This window comes from Seriola dumerili, unplaced genomic scaffold (assembly GCF_002260705.1).
Source record: "Seriola dumerili isolate Sdu_G_001 unplaced genomic scaffold, Sdu_1.0 BDQW01001815.1, whole genome shotgun sequence".
NCBI lineage: Eukaryota > Metazoa > Chordata > Actinopteri > Carangiformes > Carangidae > Seriola > Seriola dumerili.
The window spans coordinates 243,556-269,353 of NW_019176070.1; the positions used below are offsets into that span (position 1 = coordinate 243,556).

General features: G+C 39.3%; 1 protein-coding gene across 1 annotated transcript in view; it reads left to right on the top strand.

Moving 5' to 3' along the window:
• Positions 1-15,035, top strand: part of LOC111238957 (NMDA receptor synaptonuclear signaling and neuronal migration factor-like) — a 38,605-nt gene extending 23,570 nt beyond the window's left edge. The window contains 10 exon segments of the mRNA XM_022768694.1: positions 192-244; positions 2,465-2,554; positions 6,444-6,574; positions 7,453-7,536; positions 7,723-7,756; positions 8,720-8,790; positions 9,021-9,100; positions 9,952-10,054; positions 13,725-13,800; positions 14,938-15,035. Coding sequence (XP_022624415.1) covers positions 192-244; positions 2,465-2,554; positions 6,444-6,574; positions 7,453-7,536; positions 7,723-7,756; positions 8,720-8,790; positions 9,021-9,100; positions 9,952-10,054; positions 13,725-13,800; positions 14,938-15,035 — 820 coding nt within the window.
• Positions 15,036-25,798: the final 10,763 nt, after the last annotated feature.

The following is a 25,798-nucleotide window of genomic DNA, read 5'->3' on the forward strand; positions in this document are numbered from 1 at the left end:
TATATTTACCTATAATTATCTCCTTTTCAACATTGTAGAAATAGAAGCTTGACACTAAACTCCTCTCTTTTTGTCTTGCCTGACTTTATTTCCCACCCACCCCATCCCTCCTTCCTCTTTCTCCTCTTTACACTTTGGTTCTTCCTCTGTCCGCGGTTATCCCTCCTCCACTTTGATATCTCCACCCACAGGAACTTCCGGAAGCATCTCCGTATGGTGGGCAGCAGAAGGATTAAAGCACAGAGTGAGTCAGATATGCGTGTTTGTGTGTGTGTGTGTGTGTGTGTGTGTGTGTGTATGGTTAATGTGTTTGCTAAAACTGACTGTGATGTTGTTCACACCACCATCATCTGTGTTTTCTTTTTCTGTTCTCTTGTGTGTTATTGGCATGTGTGTGTGGCACCGAGTGCTGCTGCTTTGCTGGGATTTTGTAACGCTCTGTGGTATTTCCTCAAGGATTCTATGTTTATCAGTGTGTTTGACAAGCCAGCGGTACGGGTCTGTGCATGTGTGTGTGCGCATGTGTGTGCGTAGTGTACGGGTGTGTAAGCCGTAGTTGGTCTTTTGCTGTTGCATTGCTTTGAATGTTTTTTTGGGGGTTTCGTTGGGTTCATTTTAAAGTTTAAAAGACAAGGACACTAAAATAGCAAAGTGATGATTGGTTATTGATGGAGAAATGTGTGTCTGTGTGAGTGTCACTGCACATCTATAACACATCAGCAGGAACGCTCTGGATTATATGAGAACAGAACACTCCAGGTGACCAATCTTGAAAAGCTCCGTTTCTTTAATCAGATATATGGTACTTGACCTTTTGCAATGAAAATCATTTGTGAATTTGTGAAGTTTTGTCATAGTCATTATTCTCCAGACCAGAACTATGAAGTCAGATTGGAAATGTGAGTAAAAATGGCTTATGATTCTGTCAGGTGTGTAAAAGTTTAGCAAAACAGACAGACCTTATTGCATTATTTTGAATTTGAAAACCGAGGTTGTTACTTCAAGATGAGAGTCGGACCCAAGCAGAAGTAGATTTTGTTTTGACCATGACGACCCTGAGCCCAATTAAAATGCAAATATGTCACCTATCACTGCATAAACCAACTCCCCAAATGTGTACCTTGGCAGATTTTTGCAATGTAGACATTTACTAAAATCCAAAGTCTTGTTTATTCTGACAGTAATGTCAAGTTGTTCCACTTCTCAGACTCAGACCCCTGCTGTGAGGAGGAACTTGTTCTCCTGGAGCTAATTTCCTCTTCAAATTATACATTCTTCTTGCATCTCTGCATAGCTTTGGGTGAAATGACATTCCCCTCATGGTCACAGAATTTGGTGGCAAGGCTGCAGTGTTTCACACATCAGTGAAGTCCAGTGGCCTGCGGTGACTTCTACAGATCAGACAAGCAGAGCTGAAGAGCTGAACCAACTAGCTCATTTACTTGCTATCGATACGTCCTAACACTAACACTAGAAAATGCAGTTTCCACAAGCATCTGCGCATGTGTATAATAATGTCTGCAATATCATAACTGATCTCAGAATGGTGGAAGCTGAGTCATAGCTAGTCATCCGTTAAAGATCCCAGGATTCACAATGCACATGCGCAAAAGTCCAAATAAAGCTGCTCCCCGTTGTGCTTGACAAGCGCCATCCTTCATCAACTGGACATGGCCACGCCCATGAAAATGACAGAAATGATGGATGCAGCTGCTGGGAGTCAGATGAATGCTATGAAATGAAACTGAAACTGGGCCAAATCAAGTCTGAGGGAATTAAGACCCCATATGAATCCAGTCCTGACTATATACTATAAATCAAACAGTATATATCACAGAGTACTGGTGATGATGAGATCACACTATGTTATTTCTACAGGGAAATTTGTACTTGAAAAGAACAAGTTGGTGTCAGCAGCAAAATGAACAGAGAAGCGTTAGGGAGGATACAGCGGCAAGAAACTACAGAGGCCAAAAAAATATGGCACCTTGAGGGAGTGTTGATTAACTGTGTCAAATACTTTAAAGTGGCTAAAAATATTCTAAGAGCACAATGACTACTGTCCAAAGCTGAGCTGATCTGATTTTATCGATGAGTTGTAGCTCAGTGGGTCTGTGAAATGAGCGCAGTCTTTTTAAATCCATACTGATGATCATATAGAAAGGAATAAGCAGCAGGATCCTTTATATGTTTAAGATATAGGATTGTTAGCGTACTGTACGTGTGTGTTTGTTGGACAGTTTGTATATGCAGGCATTTGTTGTTGTGTATTTGTGCAGAGGAGGGATGGCACTGTACGTACACTATATTTGTGAACTTGTAGCTGCATCCGCCTTTGCACTCATATGTGTGTTTTAGGTGGTGAGTGTACAGAGGAAACAGCCAGTTTGCGGGCTTGTTGGTGTGTGTGTGCGAGTGTGCGCGAGTGTGTGCGAGTGACTATCTCTCCCCCCGCCTGCACTAGCGTTCGCTGAGCGTAGATCGAAGAGTTTCAGCCGTTCCTGGAGTGACCCCACCCCTGTCAAGACTGACTCTCCTCATGAACCCAGAGAGAGTGAGTTAACACAGACTCACGCACGTGCATGGACACACACAGGCACGGACACACACACAGCCACACAGATGCTGACACACATAGTTTCTTAAAACTGCAGTGGCTAGACAAAAACAGGGCAAATTAAGGCTTTTAACACTCAAGTAACCAAACCACATTTACAATAGTACAGTATATGCATGTTTATTAATGTGCTTTTAAGTGAACAAGGACAGAACAAGTTTTTAGCGCATGCAAGGGTAACCTTGTGAAAGTAATGTTTCAAATTTGCAAGAGGAATTTCATTAGTAAATGTGAGCAAGAATTTTTTGCTTGCTAACCTTAGCTTGCATTCCTAACATGCACACTTACGCTGATCTGAACCTGTAAGACCCCACCTGTTAAGTAACGTAACAATACTTCCAAATGTGGTCAACTGACACTTATGTAAACTAAACATCACCCACACTGCCACATACAAAAATGTCCTGTTTAAGATGTCTATCAAAAATGGCTGAAGGGTCTTCTCATGTTCTCAAGTGTTTATGACCTGCCAGACCGGCTGCAGTGAGAACTGTCGGAGCACATTTTGAACTGTACTAAGTGTGGAGTTATAAATTACTGACGTGTCCCTTTGTTCCCTCACATCTTGACAAGCAGATTGATTACAGCTCGACTTTGCTCTGTGCTCACTCAGTACTTTTGTCATTAATTAGTTTCCATACACAGGTGGCTCATACGGAGTCAAAAGCCACTTAGCAGCATTCGTCAGCCAAAAAGAACGGGCTAGGCATCAACAGTTTGATGTACGAGCATGAGCAGGATTAACGGTATAGCTGAAATTATGCCACTGTTTCAATGCTCCTCATCAAGGTCCAATAAAAAAATAAAATGTGTATAAAAAACATGTTGTACAGGGAAGTACAGTGTAAAGAGTGACAAATACTGACAACTGCAAAGGGTAAACTAACTTTGTACATGGAAGTACAATTTTGAGGTACTTGTAGTCTATTCACTACTTTTATTCCACTACATGTCAGAACTGGAGCAGTTTTTCCCCTAAACAAAAAACACTTTTTTTTTTACAATTATGCACGTCTTTCATTTTGATATACATCTCACTGCTAATATGACTTATACTTTTTTTATTGTAATATTGCTAATTTCACTGCAATTATATAACCGCAATTAGGCTACTTCTCACAAGAACCAAGACTGGAAAGCAACTGACACGACCTGTTAATAATGTCTTCAAGTGGTGATTTAGTTACTTGAAAGTTTTCATAGTGTTTGCCATTTTGTCTGCAGCCTCACAGACACATCCCAAATAGGACATGTGATATCACAGAACACTGTACTGTATGTACTGCATACTTCCCTGTTGCGCAGAGGTGACATTTTGTCGTCACAGTTTCACAGCTCAGTTCCCGGGTAAGACGAGTCAAGAACAACTAACACTGAAAATCTGCGGACACTTGCACATGAAACACAATCACACGTACAAACTGACTGTCTCTGCTGTTGACTCTGACCCTGTCCATCTGTCTCCCTATGACCGTGGGTCTTTCTTCAACTTTGTGATGCTCTCTCTTTCTGTGAGTATGTCTTCCAAACTGGAGTGTGTGTCCCAGTCCGAGTGTGTCCGCTGGTGCAAATGTTAATGCAAGGATCTGTGTGAGGCACGTCTCAGTGTTTCTAAAAGGCTTCGAACACACACTGTTTGCATGTGCTGTTTGTCTATGTCAATGTCTGAGTTTGTGGTTTTATGTTTTTTCTTCACTTCCATCGTCAGTGTTTCTGTGTATCAGAGTGTGATGAAAGATAAATGAACTGTTGATGACAGTCTAATGGTGTGGTTGACGCCTCAGTCTCCCTCTTTCCTCAGGGAAAGGTATTGTTCTCTGGAGGAGTGACATTAATTGTTAGTCTCGCTTGTCATTTCCATTTTTTCATCTACTGTTCTTCTTCAATTCTCCTTTTCGAACTGCTATTTCCCCTCGGGTACATACAGTGTTTTATTATATTGCACAGGGTACCTATTGACCAATGTTTGAGCTAGAGCTACTGACACTGGAGTTTTGAGGCAGATACCAACATAGTTATTTGAGAGTTTAAAAATCTTCTGATGACATATTGGCCAATCTTTTTTTTTTCTTTTTTTAGACATAGAACATGAACAAACATTTTTATAACAATCCTTCACATTTAGTTATATGAGAATGGCTTCATACTATAGCTTCTTTCTAAAAGACTATTTTACAGGCAGGTATGGGCTGTGTGAGAAATGGTAAAAATATGAACAAATACAGATTTATTAATAACACAATCTAACACTCCAACACATGTATATAATACATGGTAAAGCACATGCATACAGCAATAATAAATGCTGTAATTATGCCATGCCCTCAAATCACATTGTAATTAAACTACAGCATTGGAAGGTGATTTAGTTAATTAACATTCGATGGGAAAGCCCTTAACCTAGCAAGGATTAAAACTATTTACAGAAACATATGTGAAATAATTAATGAAGAGAAGAAGTAATAACTGCATCACACCATTCAGACAAGATCAAAGAAATGCTGACAGCTCTTGCTAGCAAACACCTGTTGCTTGTTAGCCGAAACACTTAATTGATAAAAGGCAAACTGAACGTCAAACTAATTCAACAAAACAACAACAACAACAAGGCACAGCTACATGGAAACAACAGACACAGACGTAACCCACATGAACTACAAGCTCGAGGGGTCGACTTTTTATATCCACCAGTTCACACCCTCACGACCATCTCAACCACCATGGCAATTAAGGAATTAAAAACAAGTAGTCTCAGTTCAGCCACACAGGTTTTCTGACACAAAAACTGTCCAATAAAATAAGCCACGACAAAATATTGTCTGGGCTCTGCTTTGAGGTGCCACATTTTTTTCATTGTGTATCTCTTGGTGGTTCAATGTCAATCACTTCTTCAGTGGTTCTGTCGTCATTGTAACGCTGAGTATGTCAGTGAGCATCGTTAATATTATTAGTCACAGCTGCGTTTTCCTGCAGCTTTAACTAATTAGAAATGTAAGTAATGTAAGTTTTGAAAATCGGGTCAAGTTAAATTAACTTCAGAAAACAAGATGAATAAACTTGAGATATTAAGTTGAGTCGACTTTTTTGTCACAGTCTGTTCCTCATTTGACGTGAACTTACAGCTGCAGCTGTTGAAGCCAGAGTCAGTAGGAAGACAACACACAAGTCCAATCACTTTTAAATTATAAGTGTATGGAGGTATAGGGACTGACAATAACTCTCCTCATGTTTGGCACTGTTTCCATTATTACGAAAAGAAACAACAATGTCATACCTTCACATGAATTAAAGACACAGCAATTACAAGATTAAATCCTCCTCTAGGTATGAAATAAATCAGCTGCTGGTTTAATTAATCTGAGATACTAATTAGTTGATCATTTTTATAACTTTTTAAAATATAAATACAGTGTGTCATATACATTATGATAAAATGTCAGAGAAACATGACCTGATGCTATATAGCACCTTCTCCTATTACAATAGCTGCCCTCTGATCCCAGTTAGGTTTAATGTACCCTGGTTGATGCCAGAAATCCTGCTGTCACACTTACTATCAGTCATTCTTTTTTCTGCTCCTGCCAGCTGTCTCTGCTTTCTCCTGTTCCATCTGTCATTTTCTTGTCACCACCATTATTAACAGCTCCATCTGTTTTCCTCTCCTCTACTCTCACCTTTCCCCACTTCTTGGACACATCCTCCCTTCACTCCCATATCTTCTCTTTCTATGTCACCTTTCTTGCCTCCAACTCCAATCCCAACACTTTAGCCCACACCCAATTAACTCAAGTCCTCTCCCTCACCGGTGCGTCATATTCTCTCCTAGGCGGAGACCTTCAGACCTCCTGTGGCACCCTGGATGAAGGAGGCCTCGATGACAATATAGACTGGGAAGAGGAGAGGGAGATGGAGCGGCTCGCCTGTGAGGGAGACGACTTTGTACCTCCCAAAATCATGGTAGGAGATTGAGATCGCATTGATCTGCAGATTATTTCACAAATGCAAACGTCTGTAATTGGGGCATCGGATGAGGAGTCAGGACTCATCAACCGTAATCTGTGAAATTACCAGTTAACAGTTTGATGTTACAGTAAATCCTTTGCAATCTAGGTGATTTCGGCCCCATGTATATACACTCATAAACAAAAGTGATGTTTTATCCTTACCTTTAGTATTGTTTTACACATTATGATGGAGAACAACAATCGCATTCTTCAAATTACTTAAAAGTATAGACCGGGGCGTCGAGTGGCGTAGTGGTCTAAGCAGGCGCGCCATGTGTAGAGGCTACAGTCCTCACTGCAGTTGGCCCCGGCTCGAGTCCCGCATCGGACGGCTTCTGCTGCCCTCCCCATTTCCTGTCTCTCTACTGTACTATCAAATAAAGGCATAAAAAAATATACTTTAAAAAAAAAAAAAAAGTATAGACCCATATAAATCCCACAGAAAATTGTATAAATTAATTTGTTTTTTCCCATCTTTAGTGAATGAGGCACAACGAAAATAGTCATTTTAGAAAATATGTTAAGGATTAAATACTGATGACTGGTCTGAGCTAAAAATAGGTTTAGTGTTTGCACTGTAACATGATATTCAGATGAATTACCTGAAATCTATCTAGCGGATTTTCTACCTTAGTACTGTGAATATCATATAGAGCTCTTCTATCCCCTGTAGGCATGAGGATGTGATAGTTTGCTCTTTTCCCCTTTCCTCTATTTTTTTTTTCCTGAAACTCTGCCATTCTCTTCTTTTTCCCCCTCTTTCCCCAATCTTCCTGACATCCCACTTAACCAATCTTTCCTCTACCTCTTCTGTGTCTACTTCACCTTTAGCTGATCTCCTCTAAAGTCCCCAAGGCGGAGTATGTTCCTACTATAATCCGCAGGGATGACCCCTCCATCATTCCCATCCTCTACGTGAGTCAAACACAATGAAACGTAGACATGCTACACAATACAATACATGGCAACCCTGTCTCACAGTTATAGCTACATGGACTAACCAAGAATATAATTTGTTTCTTTTAAAGAAATGTTTCTCTGCTGTCTTCATATTTTAAAATATCAAATGATCATGTTTTATGTGAATGCCTTTTTCCTCAGGACCATGAACATGCAACCTTTGATGATATTTTGGGTGAGTAGGCTTGGATCTGCCTTTTCCACCTGTATTTATAAATACCTTTACTATTTCCTTTTCTTCAATAAAAACACAACAAGTGATTAACATACAATAGTTAGACTACTGAATAAAATAGGAAGAAGAATATGCTATTGAAATATAATTATGGCTATATTAATGGAAGACATGAAAATGGCAATGAGAGTTGTCATGAAGAAAACATAAAGAAAACAGAGTTGAACTAGTAATAAGTAATAATCGACACATTGTTTAATATTAAAAATTAGAGAGTATATAAGATGATACCATCTCCCCCCTCGGAAAAGAAAATCTGTCACCTCTAGTCATGACGCTGAACTGTGCAGCAGCTTGCCTGAGGAGTGGAGTCTGAACTCTGACTCGTACTGTGGGAGTTAAAGGTCAGGAAGACAGCTTGAGGCTAAATCTTACCTGCAAATCTCAAATCTCCAAAAACATAGCTGGCTAGAGAGCTGGCTTATATGGTCTGTTCATTTATAACCAGTTAAAATCCTGCAGAATTACTTAAGTTTTATTTATTATTTTTACTTTAGATCATTCTGAAAATGATCCTCTGTTGTTCATAACAAACTCTGTATGGCATAAAGTTCACACAGAGTAATTGAAAGTAAAGGCCAATGAATAATTTACACATATAGATGTCAGCTTTCCATTTTACTGCCTTTCAATGACTTGTTTTAGTTTGCTGTGACATTTCCTCCTGCCTCAAGTTCACAGTTGAATTTAATTTAAACTACATCTTCTGTTAGTGTCTCTGTTGTCTACTACTACACCTCTACTTGAACTCACCCTCCAGAGATGAGATTTACTTTTTGTTCACGGTTCACATTTATGTCTCCATCTCTCTGTACATTGTTTCTTGTTCTTTCCATATTCCTGTCTCACTTCATTTTTGGTCCCTGTCGTTCACATCAATCCAAAACTTTTTCTCTCACACAGAGGAAATAGAGAAGAAGCTCACAGCTTACAGGAGAGGAAGCAAGTTCTGGAGGATGCTCATCTTTTGTCAGGTGAGGAACAAGGAGACGAGGGAAAAAATAATAGTGTATTCCTTGTAGAATAGGGTTTATTTGGGATGGGGTTATATGTTCGTTCATACACTGTATATAGGAATTTGGTGAATAACTTGCAAGACTGCAGTAAATATCTTCCTTTGGGATCTAAGCTCTTAAAATCTTTATTAGGAGGAGGCAAATAAGCAGTTGTGATAATGTGTTTTACTCTTGTGTGCGTTTCTTAGGGAGGCCCCGGTCATCTGTATTTACTGAAGAATAAAGTGGCAACCTTCGCTAAGGTAGAAAAGGAAGAAGACATGAGCCAGTGAGTCACCGCTGGAGCCCTCACTTGAAGCCCTAACCACAGTGTCAAATATCATGACAACACACATTTTCCATGTCTTATAACACACAGTGATGTTACTTTACAAGACATAGAAAACATGACTGGGAACAAGCAGCATTTCATTATTGAGATACCTTAGCTACATTTTCACGGGGCCTTTTCTTTCATCAATAATCAGAATAAGGGCTGAATCAAATAAAAGTTCAACACCTCTATCAGAATAAGCTGGCTCTTCATTTTGTTTCAAACTGGAAGGTTAAACCTCTTCATTATGTGTTCAAAGGATCACAGATCCTGAAACAGATTTGTCATCGAAATGCTCTTTGCTATATTTTCAGAATATTAATACTTTTTCAGTGGAAGCTCTCCCATTTGGTTAAATCAGACTTTCCACTGGGACCGTGCAACAGCGCTCCCCCTTCATTTGTTTTTCAGTTATGAGCACAATCTACTACTTTGGAGTGATGCATCTCTCCCAGGGGGACCATCTTTGAATGTGTGATGTTTACTTGTTTCAGCAATATAAACACAAGGTTCACAAGCTGTTCCATAATTCTCCTCGCACGATATTTTGTTAAAACAGTTGCTTCAGTGCAAAAGCACAGCAGTACGCCAATAAAAAGTGACATGTGCTTGACGCCGAATATTTTAAAAAGTCATGCTTGGAGTTTGTGTTTTGGATATGCGTTTTTTCTGAGTGCTTGCTGTGGTGCATGTGAAGAGGAAAGGGTCATTTTATTTTTGCTCTTTTGTATTTAATTTCATGGGAACTGTCAATCAAAGAAAAGAGTTGGCCCATCCATCTAACTGCCGCCTTTGTCTTTGTCCAGATTCTGGAGGAGGCTCAGTCGCTTCATGAGCAAAGTCAACCCAGAACCCAACCTCATCCACATAATGGGATGTTATGTCCTGGGCAACCCCAATGGAGAAAAGGTATACAGACACTAATGCACAACACATACCGTACACTCACAGTAAATGCACAGAAAACTAATACTTAACTCGCCATTTCCCATATTAAAATAGCAGATCTTCACCAAACAGGACTGAAAAACATTAAAGTTCATTTGAGCACCACTTTAATCTAAAGCCATATTACATATTAAACATTTTACATTTTAAGGACCCAGTCGAACCCGCATTTGAAACGCCTGCATTTCTTGGCAAAGTACTGATTGACTGCGGAGGTCCACCTTGGTATTTTCACCTCTGTGGGGTCATTGTCAAGGCCATTTATGTCACTCGTTACTTAGCGCTCCTCACTGTTGTAATGAGTCAGTCACCTGAGGCCAAGTGTCAATGGTTGTTAAATCTCTTGCGAAGGGATGGAAGGACAGCATTGTAGGTGGGGGATAAGTGGTGTTGTAGACCTCTTCCTCTGTTGAGGGATGGTTCCTCTACTTTAATGCAGATAGCCTCCTTCAGTCCTCACTGCCTCGGACTGCATAATGTGCAATACATCTGCTCAGTGCGGTGGTGAGTATATCAACACGGGTGAAATTCCTATGGCACCTATAGTGTCACAGCAGTACACTGTGACTGAGTGTATGACAAAGTATAACTCCACCTTAATCATAATAACTTGTTCAAAATCTAGGCTTTATGTGCCAATCAAACTGATTTAATAACTAAGGATGCCCAAAATTTATAGAGTTTTGGTCCCCTGTCTTTTATCATTACACTTCTTCATGCTCACGCCTGCCCAGTTTTGTCTCTGCGTCTCTTTGTCCTTATTTCCCTGTTTGCTGCTCTCTGCTTTCATATTTATGCTCACTGTGTCTGTTTCTATCACTGTTTGTCTGATAATCAGCACATCATCCTCCAGCTTCTCTCTGTTTCTCCCACTTTCTCTTTCTGCACCTGTGTGACTATCATCTCACTCTGAGTAATATTGCTGGATAAAGCTGAGTGACGCTGCACCTCTCTCTACCTGGCATGAACAAATAATAAAAAAAACACCCACAAGACAAAAAATTATTATTATTATTATTTTTATTTTTATTTTATTTTTTTTTTTAAATCACACACACACACACACACACAAACAAGCTGGCAGATACACATGCACACAAAGATAAAACGCCATAGCCAGCAGTGTTTGTGTGACCCAACTGTCTGTTCCAGTCATGTCTGCCAAAATGCTTTGTTATATAAAGTGGATCTCTCCGGGGCTGATGGACAGTCTGGCAGTCTGGAAAACAGACTGCACATCAGTGATATCTCCACCCCTACAGAAAAACACAAATGCAATTGTTTCAAGAGAGCATGGATCCAAAACAATCAAATGGGTGTGTCTCTTTTTTTCAAGGGTTTGGCCCAAGAGTGATATTTTCACACTTGTCAACTATAGTATATTAGTTTAGTTTGTGCTGTAATATTTATTACAGCACAGTTAGAAAATACAATTCATGAATTTCACTTGAAACTCTGCAGAAGCCACACATTCACTTTTTTAGGATGTACCTGAGTTGACCTTGTTGTTGTGCTTTTCATTCTGGTCGGCTACAAACTTGTTCCCTGCTGGTAACTACAATAAATGGCCAAAAATATGTCATTTAACTTCTTTAACGTGATGTATAACCACCAAATCCACCAAACAAATGCACGACAGCACGCATCGCTCGCATCTTGCCTCTGTTAAGCAGATTCCCCATCCAATCCATTTTTAAACAGCTCAAATGCTGCCAAACGCTGCACTCCAGACAGCACAAAACAAACGGGACATGTTGAGCTAAATCTTCCTAAACACACATTTGAAAGCTCCTCTAAACTTCATACATACACACACACACACACACACACTGACTGATGTATGTTCATATACTGCATACAAATATGTGCAGTTGTGCTTGGGGGCGCTTAAATCCTAATATAATGTAATAAAGTGTAGATTTAAGCTCATAAATATTGACATGAGCCTGTAGCGATGCTAGAGTGGGTTGACTTCATCAGAGAGGTAAATTAAACCACCCCCTCTCTGTTTGAAAAGTAAAATCATAATGCATGATTAATAAAAATCATTCAGCAAATATCAAAGGGATCTCATTTGTTAAGCACAACAAAAGCTGATTTTGTAATGTTAATTCTCTCTGTAATATTGTCTTGTTCGGAGCCATTTTCATTGTAATCCATGTACCATGCTGTCATCACATTTAATACTGTATTTAGTCTGTTTTGGATTTCAGAGGAGTTCGTTTTACATGAAAGTGAATGTGATGGAAACAGTATGTGTTAAGGTAAAATGAACTAGCTGATAAAAGAGAAAAAATGTCGGTGCTGCTTTGAGATTACTGGAAAGCACCATTAAAATTGCCATGTGAAATGTCGACTACAAGTGTGCAGCACTGTTTTGAGACACAGTGTGGCGGCTGGAGGAATGGAAACAAAAGCTGGGGATTGAGAACAGCAGGTGAGCAGGCCAGAGAGGCAGTGTGACCCAGTTGTCAGAAATTTCCTAGCATGTTTTGGTTTTGTCAGCACAAAATATGAATCAGTCTTGGCAATAACATCCACTAAGAGCTTGTAAGAAGCCACCCAGGACAGAAAGAAATTTACCCAACATGCAACACATTACTTGAGATTTGTTATTTGCCTGCAGCTCTCTCTGCACTACAGACGAGCCATGCTGCCTGCATCTCCCGAACCTCCACATCTGGCAACTAGCCATCTTCTTTTATCTTTTTCAAAGGACTGCGAACACAAGGAATGAAAGCTGCTTTTTTCTTTACCACCTCCATTTGAACAACATAAAGTGAAAAACAAAGGTGAATTTGGCCTTTGATTTCTCTGACAGGGAGGTATCGAGATCCCTCATGACTAAATCCAAGCAAGAAATCAGTGAGCTTCGATCTTAATGTGCATGACAATGCGTCAGTAGCAATAAACTGCAGAAGAGACAACTGAAAAAAAATTGTTGCATATTGTTGCAATTTTTTTCTTTCGTCTGGGTTAGTTTAAAAAATGTCCATCACAAGCTCCTGGAGCTGAAAGTGATGTTTTCAAATTGCTCCAAAACCCCAAACTATTCCATCTATAATGTGATACAGCTGAACAAAAATAAAATAAATAAACAAATTCTCTCATTTCAGAAGCGGGAACCTACACGTGACGTTTTTATTTGATGAATTTTTTAACTGACCAATTATTTTAGCACTAAATGTGAATTTCCGTCTTGGTGTTGGGACTACAAATGCAAAATTCCAGCTAGCATCTCAACTTCTTCCATTTTACAGCTCAGATAATTGTTTGATTTTAATCTTCTTTCCTGTAATTTCCTGAACATGAGACTCTTTATTGCGAGACATCTTCCTCTGCTTTTGACGAGCCATGTTGCTGAAAATACAGAGAAGTCGTATGAAGCCAAGCAGGAAAACCGAGCACCTTTGCACCTCTCCTCTCATTTCCCGTCCTCTTTGTTACCTGCACAGGAAGAATGAGCACATGTCGCTTTGGCTGTAATGAGCTGGATTCATTGTCGTTCTTGTACGTCTCTGTGTTTGTGTATGTGTGCGTGTTGTGTCTGAAGATGCGGGCTCCCCTGCTGCGAGCGTATCCAAGTGCAGTGGGATTAATTGGTGTTTGCTTTCTTATCTCGGCCCAACAGCTGTTCCAGAAACTGAAGAATCTGATGAGGCCTTATTCTGTCGAGTTCGAGTCACCGCTGGAACTGTCTGCACAGGGTGGGTCTGAGAAAACACACTCAAATATGCAGATCACAAGGACACATACACTAAATTTAAAATGACGCAAGCAAATACCATATGTCCAGCATGAACACCTGCAGGAGGAATTTTACCCAAACAGCTGTTCCCTTATTGAAAAATCAAATTTATTTCAACAATGTGTCAATTGTAGTTTCGTCCTTATTTCAAATATGTTCATACTGTTCTTGTTTACTCACTTGCTCTCCCTCCTCCTTATCCGCCTTATTTGGGTGCTGCGTCGATATGGTATTTCATATTTCGGTGTGAATTTTTTATTTTTTATTTAATGCAATTGATCCAAGTCATTTAGACTTCACACTATGTGTGCAACAGCCATCACAAAGGAGAAAGTAGTCTTGTTACTTTGTACTTTTTTTAGACCCGCTCTTCCCATCCCCAGCTGCAGGGAGGAGTAGGGACAAACAGTCTGCTCTCTTCTACACAATAGTCAATATAACAAAAGACTACTCTTAGTCCAGGAAGACCTCAAAACTCTTGTCTGTTACATCCAGATCCAAACTTCTTCTTCTTTAGCCTCTTCCCTTTTATCAAAAGTTCACCACAGAGACATGTTCTCCCTTCCCTCTTGTACTCTTCGTACATCACCTGCTAACTGTCCATTAAGAAGGCACCAACATCTGCACTCCTGAGGATTTACAAATTAACTATGATATAGACAGTAACAACAAAAAGAAAATCAATTTGCACAGGTAAAAACAAATCACACCCAAGGTTTGTCCCTACATTTGCTAGACAAGAGCACTTTGCTCGTTGGGAAAGATCATGGCTGCGGTTAAAAACATTAATTGCAGGTCTGTGACGAGACCCTAGCTCTGATCACTCACACGAATGTCAACCCACAAAGCATAGATAGTTGGATTTAAAAATGTGCACGCACGTGCACACACATACACACACACACATCTTTCTGTCAGCATCTGATGCTAATCAGGAAACCTCATACTACTGTTTTCGTATTATGTGTTGCAGCGTGTTCTTCTTTGCTGGTATAGTAATGGAATCAGATTGTTCTGCATTGTTTACTGGATAAGAAAGTGATTCTGCTTTCTAAATGCGTAATTCAAACTTTTCCTGTCTCATTTACCAATCAAGGCAAAGAGATGATTGAGATGTACTTCGACTTCCGCCTCTACCGACTTTGGAAGACGCGCCAGCACTCCAAACTGTTGGACTATGAGGATTTTTTGTGACGAAGACACCAGGATAGTGGGTGCAGCGGAGCCCTCCAGTGCCACGAGGAACCTGTTAAAACTGATCCAATGACTGAACATTGCTCAACTGTAGTGCTCGACCCAACAGCTCAATATTAAACAGTCATACCTGCTTTCATCCTGGAGAGGGCTGGAAGAGGAGGGAGAGGGATGGCAGGCCGAGGAGGCTGAAGACAAACTAAATCATGCTGCGCCTCTGTTCTTCCTCATTTCAAGAGTAACTTTCAAAGACTAACAAAAAGGGCCGAAACAATACAAATAAAAGAAAAAAATGAGGAAAAAGCAGAGACAACTGGACTATCTCTGCATCTTGAGTTTGAAAGCAAAAGGGGAGAATCAAAAATTCCAACATGTACAAAAAAGAAATATCATTTTAGTCACCTCTGTTGCAAGGACATAAAATTTTTGAGGCTGAAGTGCTTCAGAAAAATCGCTGAAAGTCATTCTGTCATAATATGGTTCTGTGTTTTGACTGGACCTCTTAGATAATCTCAGACCCCGGACACACACATATACATTAATAATCCATATACTGATGTGTGTATATATCACATGAATATATTAGCATAGCTTTAGTCATGCAAATAATACTCTATATGAGAATAATGATGCATCATTTATTTTTGATGTGCATTGTTGTGCAGTTTCATATGGAAATACTTTGGAATAACTCAGGTTTTAGCCATGAAGTAATTAATCTGTTTGTCTATTCTATCAAGATATTGTAATCTCCGTCGCCATCGCTTGGAATGAATGTATTATCTCCTTAGAAATGCATCTTCTGTTTGAGGAATTGAGCTTTATGTTTTGGTAAAAAAAAGAAAAGAAAAAAAAAGTACAATGTGCTGATTTTGTGTGAGTGTGTGTGTGTGTGTGTGTTTTCCATGTAAAAAGGAAAAAAAAAAAACATGCAGATGTGTTGTGTATTTTCTCTATCTGCTCCTCTTTTGAAGCAAAAAGAATGATCACCTTCATCCCCACAATTATCTTTTTATCACATACACATGGACAGTCTAGTATGATTCATGATGTCAAGAGGGATGTAACAGCCATCCAAGTGCGCCTACCCCTGTAGTGTAGGAGTTGCCCTGTTGATCCCCTTTGCTCTTTTGCAGAGGGTTCAGGCCACTTAGCCGGCCCCTGTCAATAGAGCCGGCTGCTCTCACTCCTGCCAAACACTCTTGGCTTCTCTTAATGGCAGCCAAACGAGCTTCTGCCACCTCTTACTTCACTGGGCTGTGATCCAGTCGGAGGACCGGAGCTCTCTGAATTAAACAGATCTGCCAGAAGTTTAAGCTGTTAACAGCCATCTGCTGCTCCTGCCAGGTGTCAGCTAGTTAAAAGGCCAGAAATATGTACTGAGTGTGTGTCTGTGTCTGAGACGATCGCACTGGCCGAGTGACCTGAGCTTTCACAGACCGATTAAGAATTGTCACATGTGGAGAGCAGCAGCTGAGCTGGACACCAATCTGAAACAAATTGCAAGTGCTCACACACAGAGACACACACAAGTAAAACAATAGGGCTGGGACAAAAAGGCATTTTAACAAATCATGACAAAATTAACATTTAACATCGACAATGTTATAATTTTAAAAACAGCGTTCAAGCTGTCAAATGCTTCCCTGTTTTTCAGATGCAAGACAGGTGCACATCTACTAAGTGAAGTGTGTGCTCTGCTAGAGTCAAATTAACATATAAAATGGCATAGAGGCACTCAAAGGACAGAAAGTCTGCTGTTTAAACTTGGTCCAAATGGCCAGTGTCCAAAGTGGAGTGAAAAGGCTGCTGTTATAAAAGAGGAGCAGGACGTGATGTGTGAAACAGCACACACTTACGGACAGTCTCCTCTGGAAGGCATTCATGGTGTGGCGCTTGGTTGTAGACAGCCTGTTAAACGATCTTCATCCGAAGCATACTGAGGACGTTAAGCCGACACATTTCAGCAAAATGAAGGCTTGTTTATCTCAACCTAAGAAATAAAATGGTAAACTGAGGCCAGAGTATTGAGATTTTTTTTTTGTGCCAATATTCTACTTTTTGTGTGCCTGTAGTTTTTGTTAGTGCTAGAAGGAGCAACTAATGTAAGAGCATTTACTTGATGAAATGAATATAAACGGTACCATTTTTACAAATGATCTTAAAAATTGCTTGTGTTATCTGAAAGTGTTAACATCGTGTTTGTTGTCCTGCTTCTCCTCCTCAAAATGCTGTCACATTTCAGGCAAGGTAGAGAGTAGCAATGCAAGAAGACATAGCTCAGTCCCACCACAGCTCACGGCTCAGATAATCACAGCGGTGCGCATCGACTGAAACAGTGCGTCCTGAAATTACAACACCTCCTGAATGTCATACAGAATCACTATTATTACTAACCAATTACTGTTTGCATAAGTGGTCGGCACTGAGAAAGTTTATAGTTTTTTTTTTCTTTTAACAGACTTCACTCGAGATGGTCGAGTGGTCCCAGCCCTAGCATGTCCACAGACAAACATATTCAAACAAACAGTAAAAAGTATTCTCTATCCGTGTAAGGTAAATACTTTTCCATTTGTCATTGTTTGTGTGGATGTGTTAATATTTGGAGCATTAAGTGCAGAATTCTTTTTGTGTTAGAGTCAACCAATCTCACTGGAGTGTTCTCTATTTCTCTACAAGCAGGACTCTGGTTTTTATTTGCTTGTGCCCTCTCTCTGACATTGCAGTGCTGGCCTACGGTTTGTCTGGCACAGACGAGTGCTCTCTCAGCCTGAGTCACGCATTACATGTTTTCACTACAGATTTCAAATTCAACCGTTACACAACTCTTTATGTCATTGAGCCATTTTAATTCCAGCAGAAGCATTAAGCTGCCAAATTCTCAAAGATGTTGCCCTTAACAGCTGCTGGGTTTGTTTTTTTCTGCCATAATTTTCATATCCGAGAAATGGACGCTGGTCAGTTTGAGGCAAAGTTGTGATTGGATGGATTCTGCCAATTCAGGAAGTTCCTCTTTAGAAAGGTAACCGTACATCTTGTGCCACAGAAAATATAGAAGAAAATCTCATATGCAGTCTATACAGAAATTACTGGTAATCAATGTTTTGTTTGAACTTATTGGGCTGAACTGAACATGATGTGAAGAGCACTCTGACTCAGGAGTTTGAGAGAGCTTTCTTGTTTTCCTCCTCACCGGAAATCTAATTAAAGATGCAAACATGTCCTTTTGTCTGTCTCAGTCTGTTGCTTTATTTGCCGTTTCAGTTCAGATGACATAATGGGAAAAATCAAACAAAAGAGAAGCAAGGTGTTGCTTGTAGCTTTTAGAAATGATTTTTTTCTCTAAAATGCATCAAATTTGAAGAAGAAAAAAGAATAACTATGAGCAGCAAGATCTCTGAAATCTGACCTTTTGTTTGAAGAAAATGTGTTTAAAGGACACTTAAGCTTAAAACCATGGAGACAGACTTATTGCAGTTTGATAGAACTGCAGAGAAAAAATAATTTTGCAGCTCATTTCTCATTTCAATGACTTACACTCCCCACAATCATCCAAAAGAAACTCCACTATCACACCATCATCACTACTCTGTATCACATGAGTGGAGATGAGACTGAACACGGTTGGTGAACACTGACCATTAAGTTGTGAAGTCGTCTTGGCTGTAACAACCTGATAAAACAAGACAACTGCCCACAAACGGGGATGTGCATGACACATCCTCAGTGGGTGCAAGTTTCTGCATTACAATCCTCTTTTTAAGTTTCATAGAACTTCTTATCACCATGATCACACTCCTGCAAATTAGTCCAACTCCTCCAGTGCTATTTAAAATTGCATGAACACAGTTCATTTCATGTCAACTTCCAAGAAGATACAATTGCCATATCAGGACTACACAAGAATGAAAAGTCTGACAAGAAAAGCTAGTTTACTACACAGCCCAACCTCTGCCAAGTGACTTCCTATATTATAGACCCATTCATGGAAAGCAGAACAGAGAAAGGTGGACAGTAGAGGCTACTTTGAAATGAAGAGTGGAGAATTAGAAACAGTCCATCGTGTATTAAGAAGGTGGTTTAACTTTCTGTTGATTTCCCTCTGTTCACAATAAAACTCTTGGTTCAGCCTCAGCGCCAGAAATAAATTGGAAGCACAACGAGAGCGAGAGAGAGAGAGAGCGAGAGCGAGCGAGAGAGAGAGAGAGAGAGAGATAAAACAACACGTTTTGAATTATTTTGTTTTAGGTGAAACTTAGCATGGAAAAAGGCAGATAAGGCAGTCCTGACACTCAAAAAGTTGTTTCAAAAGGTGCCTTATCTCCCTGTCCCAGAAATGCCTCGATCCCTAATCTCCATGCCTTTCATAGACTCTTGCATCCTGTGCACTGCTTTTCCACCTCCACCTCCATTTTTATTTCCCCTATTTAAATTAGAATGGGGAATTAACATCGAATTTGATATGCAAAATGTGGTTTGCAAGTATCTCACACAGTTTGTTAGTATTCAACTGCAAACCATTTAGCATAATCTACAGTATGTCCAGCGTGTCCAGAGATTGTAAATCCACTTCTTTCCGAACACCAACGTCCCTTTTCAAAAATTTCCCTTTCACCTGTTAAACCTATCCCTCGTGTGTGGCTTTGACATTGAGAAAAACTGAGTGAAGATGCAACATGTGTGTAGAAAGAAAAGGAAGACATTAATCAACACAGACAGCTTATAACTGTCTGCGTTGGCATCCTACAGTAGGAGGAAAGACGCTCTTATCTTAAGCTGTTCTCCAGGGTCGTTCAAGGTCATTAAGTATCTCTGATTTGTTCCTCCTGAGGCCACAAACTGCAGAGTGCATGGAGAGGCCGTGCCTGGTTTAACATTGATGAATATGGTACGAGGACAGATTTGTTAGTAAGACGTCAAGAGTCATAAAAGTGTTGTTTGATTCTGCACTAACCTGTCTGAAATGGGTATGAAAATATCCTAAATTGAATAGTTACATTGTATTGTGTACCACTGTTATCTTTGGAGCCCCAAGGAGATCAATATTAAATAGATTAAGTAATCACGAAAGATACACTCACTATGCTCATTATTAGGAACACCATACTAATACTGGGTGGCCTCAGTTGAAAACATTCCCTTGAGATTCTGCGCCATGTGGTTTACATCAAAACAGATACAGCAACGAGAACATGTATTTTTCCACGCATGAGATATTACATTTGATCAGACCAGATGAAATTTGAGTTATCTGAGTTGATTAGAGTTGGAAAAACCCTCAAGAAGACCAGACCCAGCAATGAAGAAAGAGGATTCGGATGCAGGAAGGTTTAGATCCTGAGATGGTGGAAGAAAAAGATCCTCCCAGTTCCAGTGGAACATTTGGATGAGGCAGTCAGGTCAACCAGCGCTCACTTGATATCTATTGGCACTTCAGACATCATGTAACAAAGTCTGCTTTATAAATTGTCTTCACATGTGTTCAGTTTGTTGTTTGGTGATCTCACCACAGATGTATGACAACTTGAGGAGTGAACCTGAGGAAGTTCTGTGTGAAAAACAACACTCCAAAAACCTCTTTCATACCATGTAAATGAAGAATTAAACAGAATAAATATAGAATTATTTCTGCTGTCACTAAAAGAAGTAAATTACTAGTAAGATCAAAGAGAAATAGTCTCATCTGGTAAAAGCACAACCTTCTTTTTTTCTTTGATTAACTGGTGCCAAAATAATTTAGCTAATATATGCTAAGACTACTGTCATGTAACCACTGTCCAAAATAAGATCCTATGCTAAATTGATATCATTGTTTAGGTTTGAAATTGCTGCTTTTATTTTCAAAAAGGGAAAAATGCATTTTCACAGTCTGGAGGAACACACAGTCTGAAGACATTCAGGTGGTTTGTTCAAATATCAAGTTTTCAGACTGTCTCTGTATAAAGCAGGACAGAGGAACACACCATGTCTGGCCTCATGTTCATACTGAAAAAACTCACTAAGCTCAGAGCTGCTGCCTCAGACGACTGTCGTCACTAAAAGTTACTTCAACACTTTTTCATGTTTTTAAATTGTGAAAATTGGTCTCTAAACCAGTGGCTCCAAACCTGTGGGCCATTTGGGGCAAACAGGACACCTGGTGGGAGCTTCATGACAAGTAGGAAGACGAAAAAAGTGAAATTTCACAGAACTGAGCATTCACATAGTACAGTTGATATTTTGCATCAAGGCTCTGACCCAGCCACAAACATACAAACATACACCAAGCTCAGCACAGAAGACACTGGAGAGTTTCAAGAATAGAATTCCTCCCCAAAACTACAAGGTACAGAGACTGCCAAAATGTTCCAAAACTGTTGGCTTGAATGTGGGTAAACTTTTACCACAGGCATAATCACTCAATCATCCCAATCATGATTTGACTGAAACAGTCACACGACAAATTCATTTGGAAGACAATAAAATAGGTGCAACATGTACAAAATATACAGCTTGCCCTAACTGTGTGTGAGCATGCGGGAAGGGGTGTCACGGTTCCATCTTCCAGTATCTCGATACAAGATCATAGGCATTTGTATGGAGGTTTCAGTCTCCATTTCAGAATCATTACACCCCTAGTTAAGAAGCAGAACATTTATATATAAAAATAAAAAAATAATCATCACATAATCATCAACAATCAGCAACATAGGGAGCAACAAGCAGACAGACTCTTGTGAAATGTTATGTTGTGTGATAAGCAGCAGTATATGCACCATCACTACATGGATGAGCTTACAGTTGGCAATCAGAGCAGTTCAGTGCAGCAGCAGAAAAAAACCACAAGCTCAGACATTATGGTATGAAAAGCTGTAAAGCCAGCTGATAAAGTGTAGTTGACCAAACCATTATGTAAATGGGATATGCATATCACCAAAATCAAAGGCAACAACCAAGGGAGAAACATGCCCTGAGAGCATCTCGGGCCATAACACTCAAATAATAATGAAACTCAAACATGAATATTCATACAACATATATTCATATCTCCACGATGGATGTCAGCAACATGAAAGCATCACATGCCAAACAACAACCATGATAAAACATAGGCCAGCCACTCCAAGACATTAATCATCGATTATTACAGATGCAAATCTCGTACAGAGCCAAATGTTCACAGCGGAAGAGCAGAAATTTTCAGCCAGCAGACACAAGACAGCTCAAATAAGCAGCCAGCGCGGATACCGAAAAAACAAAACAAACAACAACTGAATAGAGCCACGAGACGTTATCTCAGATGTTAACAAAAAACAGCAGGGACTTAGCTTTGAGAAGGTAGTCGTGATCTCTGCAGAGTTAGCTCTTTGACAGGTGCTGTCCACCGCAGGCCTGGAAATCACCGTCGGAAACTTGAAGTGTCGTCCGGGCCAAGTTGATCGCAAAATGAGGCAGCAACAGCGGGAAATATTCATTCACAAAGACGTGCTGGAGTAACATGGTCTGACACTTGTAGGTTAGCTTGTTTAGGTAGTGTTACATGTAAAGTTGCAAAGTTGGCGCCAATGTTTCCAGCAGTGTTATGTTAGCTAACAACGACTACTAAAGCGGAAGTGGCCGTTTAAGTTGCCCGCCTAATTACGAAGGGTGCGCTTACTACTGCGCACTTTAGCTAATTATGATGGTCTGATTCATACTATTTAAATCCATTTCAATTCCATGTCATATTTTAAAAACCAGTGGTGAAAGAAGTATTGAGATCTTTTAGTCAAGTAAAAGTAACAATACCACATTTTTTACATATAAAATCACATATGTACATGTACATATTTTGTATTATTAATCTGCAAAGTAAAGTTGTCAAATAAATGTGGTGGATTAAAAACTTCAATATTTTCCACTGATGTAGTAGAGTAAAATTATAAAGTAGCATTGGATTGAAATACTGCAGTGAAGTACATGTCACACAAAACCGTAGGCTTCTTAAGTAGACTATGGGTAAATGTGCTGATTTACATATTTCCAGAAAATGACTGCCGATGAAGCCTTCGGACTCCCTGGCTTCATTCAATTTATGACACTAACATGCTCTTAATATGTAATTATCCTTTTCAGACGGCAACAGGCTCTATATGAACCAGTGTAGAAAACTCGTCTGGATCCAAACATGAACTGTTTGACATTTGGTTAGAACATGTACTGTACACAAGGCTTTTTCATTTGTGAAGTTCATAATAATCAAGTTTATGTACCATTTCACATCCTCATATTCCAGTGGATTGTATTTGGATTAGTATATCAAATATGGCCCAGATTTAGGTCAACTGGCTACAGAATTTCCCATCTGCTAACAATATGTTTAGTATGAACACTGAGGTTGTGTATATTTCCACTGTATACATTTTTGTAACTATAATTCCTAACCTTCTGTTTTTGCTTTTTGGAAAAGTCACTATCATAGCATCTGATGTGCATCTAGATACACAAACCACAACATACTATATGTCAGCCCTGTAATCTTTACTTAAACAACCATTGAAACATTTTTAAATTGATAGTTATAAGACAATTTACTTGAAAAACAGTGCATGCATTGCATGCACCCTATGAAAATACTACATTAAGAAATACTTCATTATTCAAATGTGAGATGAACAAAGCTTGACTATGGTGCTTCACACTATTCATTTTTATCCAGGAGCAATTTTCAAACTGAGATTCTTTCTGCAAAACTATATCTTTAATTTTCATGACTGGTGTCAAGTTCCTCATTTGGGTTCTGCCTCACTTTAAAGACTTTTGCAGCATAATTCACCCAGTCCTTTAATCTTCCCAAGTGCAGCATTGGCAGGAAGTTAATTTGGTTTCATTCTGCTACTAATTGAAAGGTGCTTTTTCTCTTTATTCTATTTTCTTTAACTCCTTAAACATTCAAACATTCTTTGGGAGCCAGAGATTGCCATCAGCTTTAATTGAGCACACTACAGATACAGTATGATGAACAAGGGAAAAGTAGGTCATCAGAAGAAAGGGGTGCCACTGAACTAAAACATCTCACCTGCAGACGTAGATCTAAGCATGCAGTTTTACACAACGCTGAGCAAGCCCTTTGTTTTATTGTTTAAGTGCATTTTTTTGTTCTTTCGTACCTCTGGCAGCCTCCAGCAGGTAAACAATTAACTGAGCATGATGGGTGAAGGCTCAGAATCTGACACAATCAGCAGTTCTCAGTTGCTGATGTGGGGTTTTAGGCTCCCTTATGTACCCCGCCGCTGGGCAAAACACACCAGTTCAAGACCTGAAATAGCCTCTGAACTGCATCTACGCTGTGTCTTACATGATGAACATTACATTGTTCTGCAGTGAGCCTAATTTGTGATAGACTTCAGCCTTGGAGACCTGACCAATTTCAAACCTGCCCTTTTGATTTTTTTTTATGCTGATGTTTTGATGTTCACAGCATATGTAGAATGGCTGATGTTTTTTTAAGATCAATCTGTGTTGTATAGGTCTCCACACTTAAAATGAGTTTCCTGTCTCACTGATTGACTGTATGAATCAAACAGCAGGTTCTTTTGCAATTGTATTTCCTTTGGATTTAGATTTTAGTACCAGCATTGAGATGTCTTCTCAATCAAGCAATGCAGATATATCTTTTTTTCCCCTGTATTTTTCTGGTAAAACATATAATGTGTGGTGTATTTAATTTTGTTGATGTTTATATTATATCAAAGTTGATATTGATATTCATCTGAGCATAAACTTCAGAAAGACAAGGGAAAAGAAAACCAGAAACTAAATTAGTAATTTCTTAACTCATGAAGAAACACTTCATCTTTCAAAATTATAGAGAACCTGAAAGTTATAAGTCATTCCTGCCAGTCTTTTCCCATGGACATAGGAACTGCAGCGCTATGAAATTAGCACTAGAGGTCAGTATGACACTTTATTTTCCAAGATGTGTGAAACCTCCACTGACTGTGGAGGCTGAAGGTTAAATTCTTGCATGTTGACTTATTTTACACACAAAAAAATTGACAAGTGTGAAGCAACAGAGGTCACAAAGGATAATAAAATCAACATAATGTTTATCAACTTTAATGTAAATATCATCACAGAATATTCAGTAAATACTTAATGAAAAGGCTGAAGGAAAACTATTATCTATTAGGCTTTGAGTATTTTATTGGAGTTTATAAATCTTTTTATTATTGGTATATGAATGGTGACTTTATCAACTATTACTTTTTACCATTAAATGGGGAAATTCTCAATCTTTTAATGACACTAAATTATTACTTAGACCCCCCTTTCATACTAAAATATTTTCTAAATGGGCACTGGCAGCACTGAAGTGTAATATAAATATGTTGCATTGTTACTAGGAAGGAAAATTGACCTTAAATGTCAATTCCTCAGCATCTAGTGGCCATTAGAGGAACTGCAGCTCAAGTCACTAAGGTGTTATCTTCTGCATGTTATCTTCACTTTCTCTTGAGTAAACACAATTTCTAAAAAAAAACAAGCGACCACATAAAACAGTCTGTTTAAATAATGAGTCTTCCTCCAATTAATCTGTACTTATTGACTGTAGATGTTTAAGTGCATTACATTTAAAGCAGCCAGATGTTGAAAATTTGGCATATATAAGAAAAGAACAAAATGTGATATTCAGGCTCTCAAGAGCAGCCTGCAGCTTCAGAAATGTTATGGTGCACAGCACACTCTAGTGTTCCGTTTCTGGAACTTTAAACACAAAGCTTCATAAGATTCAGACCAAAACG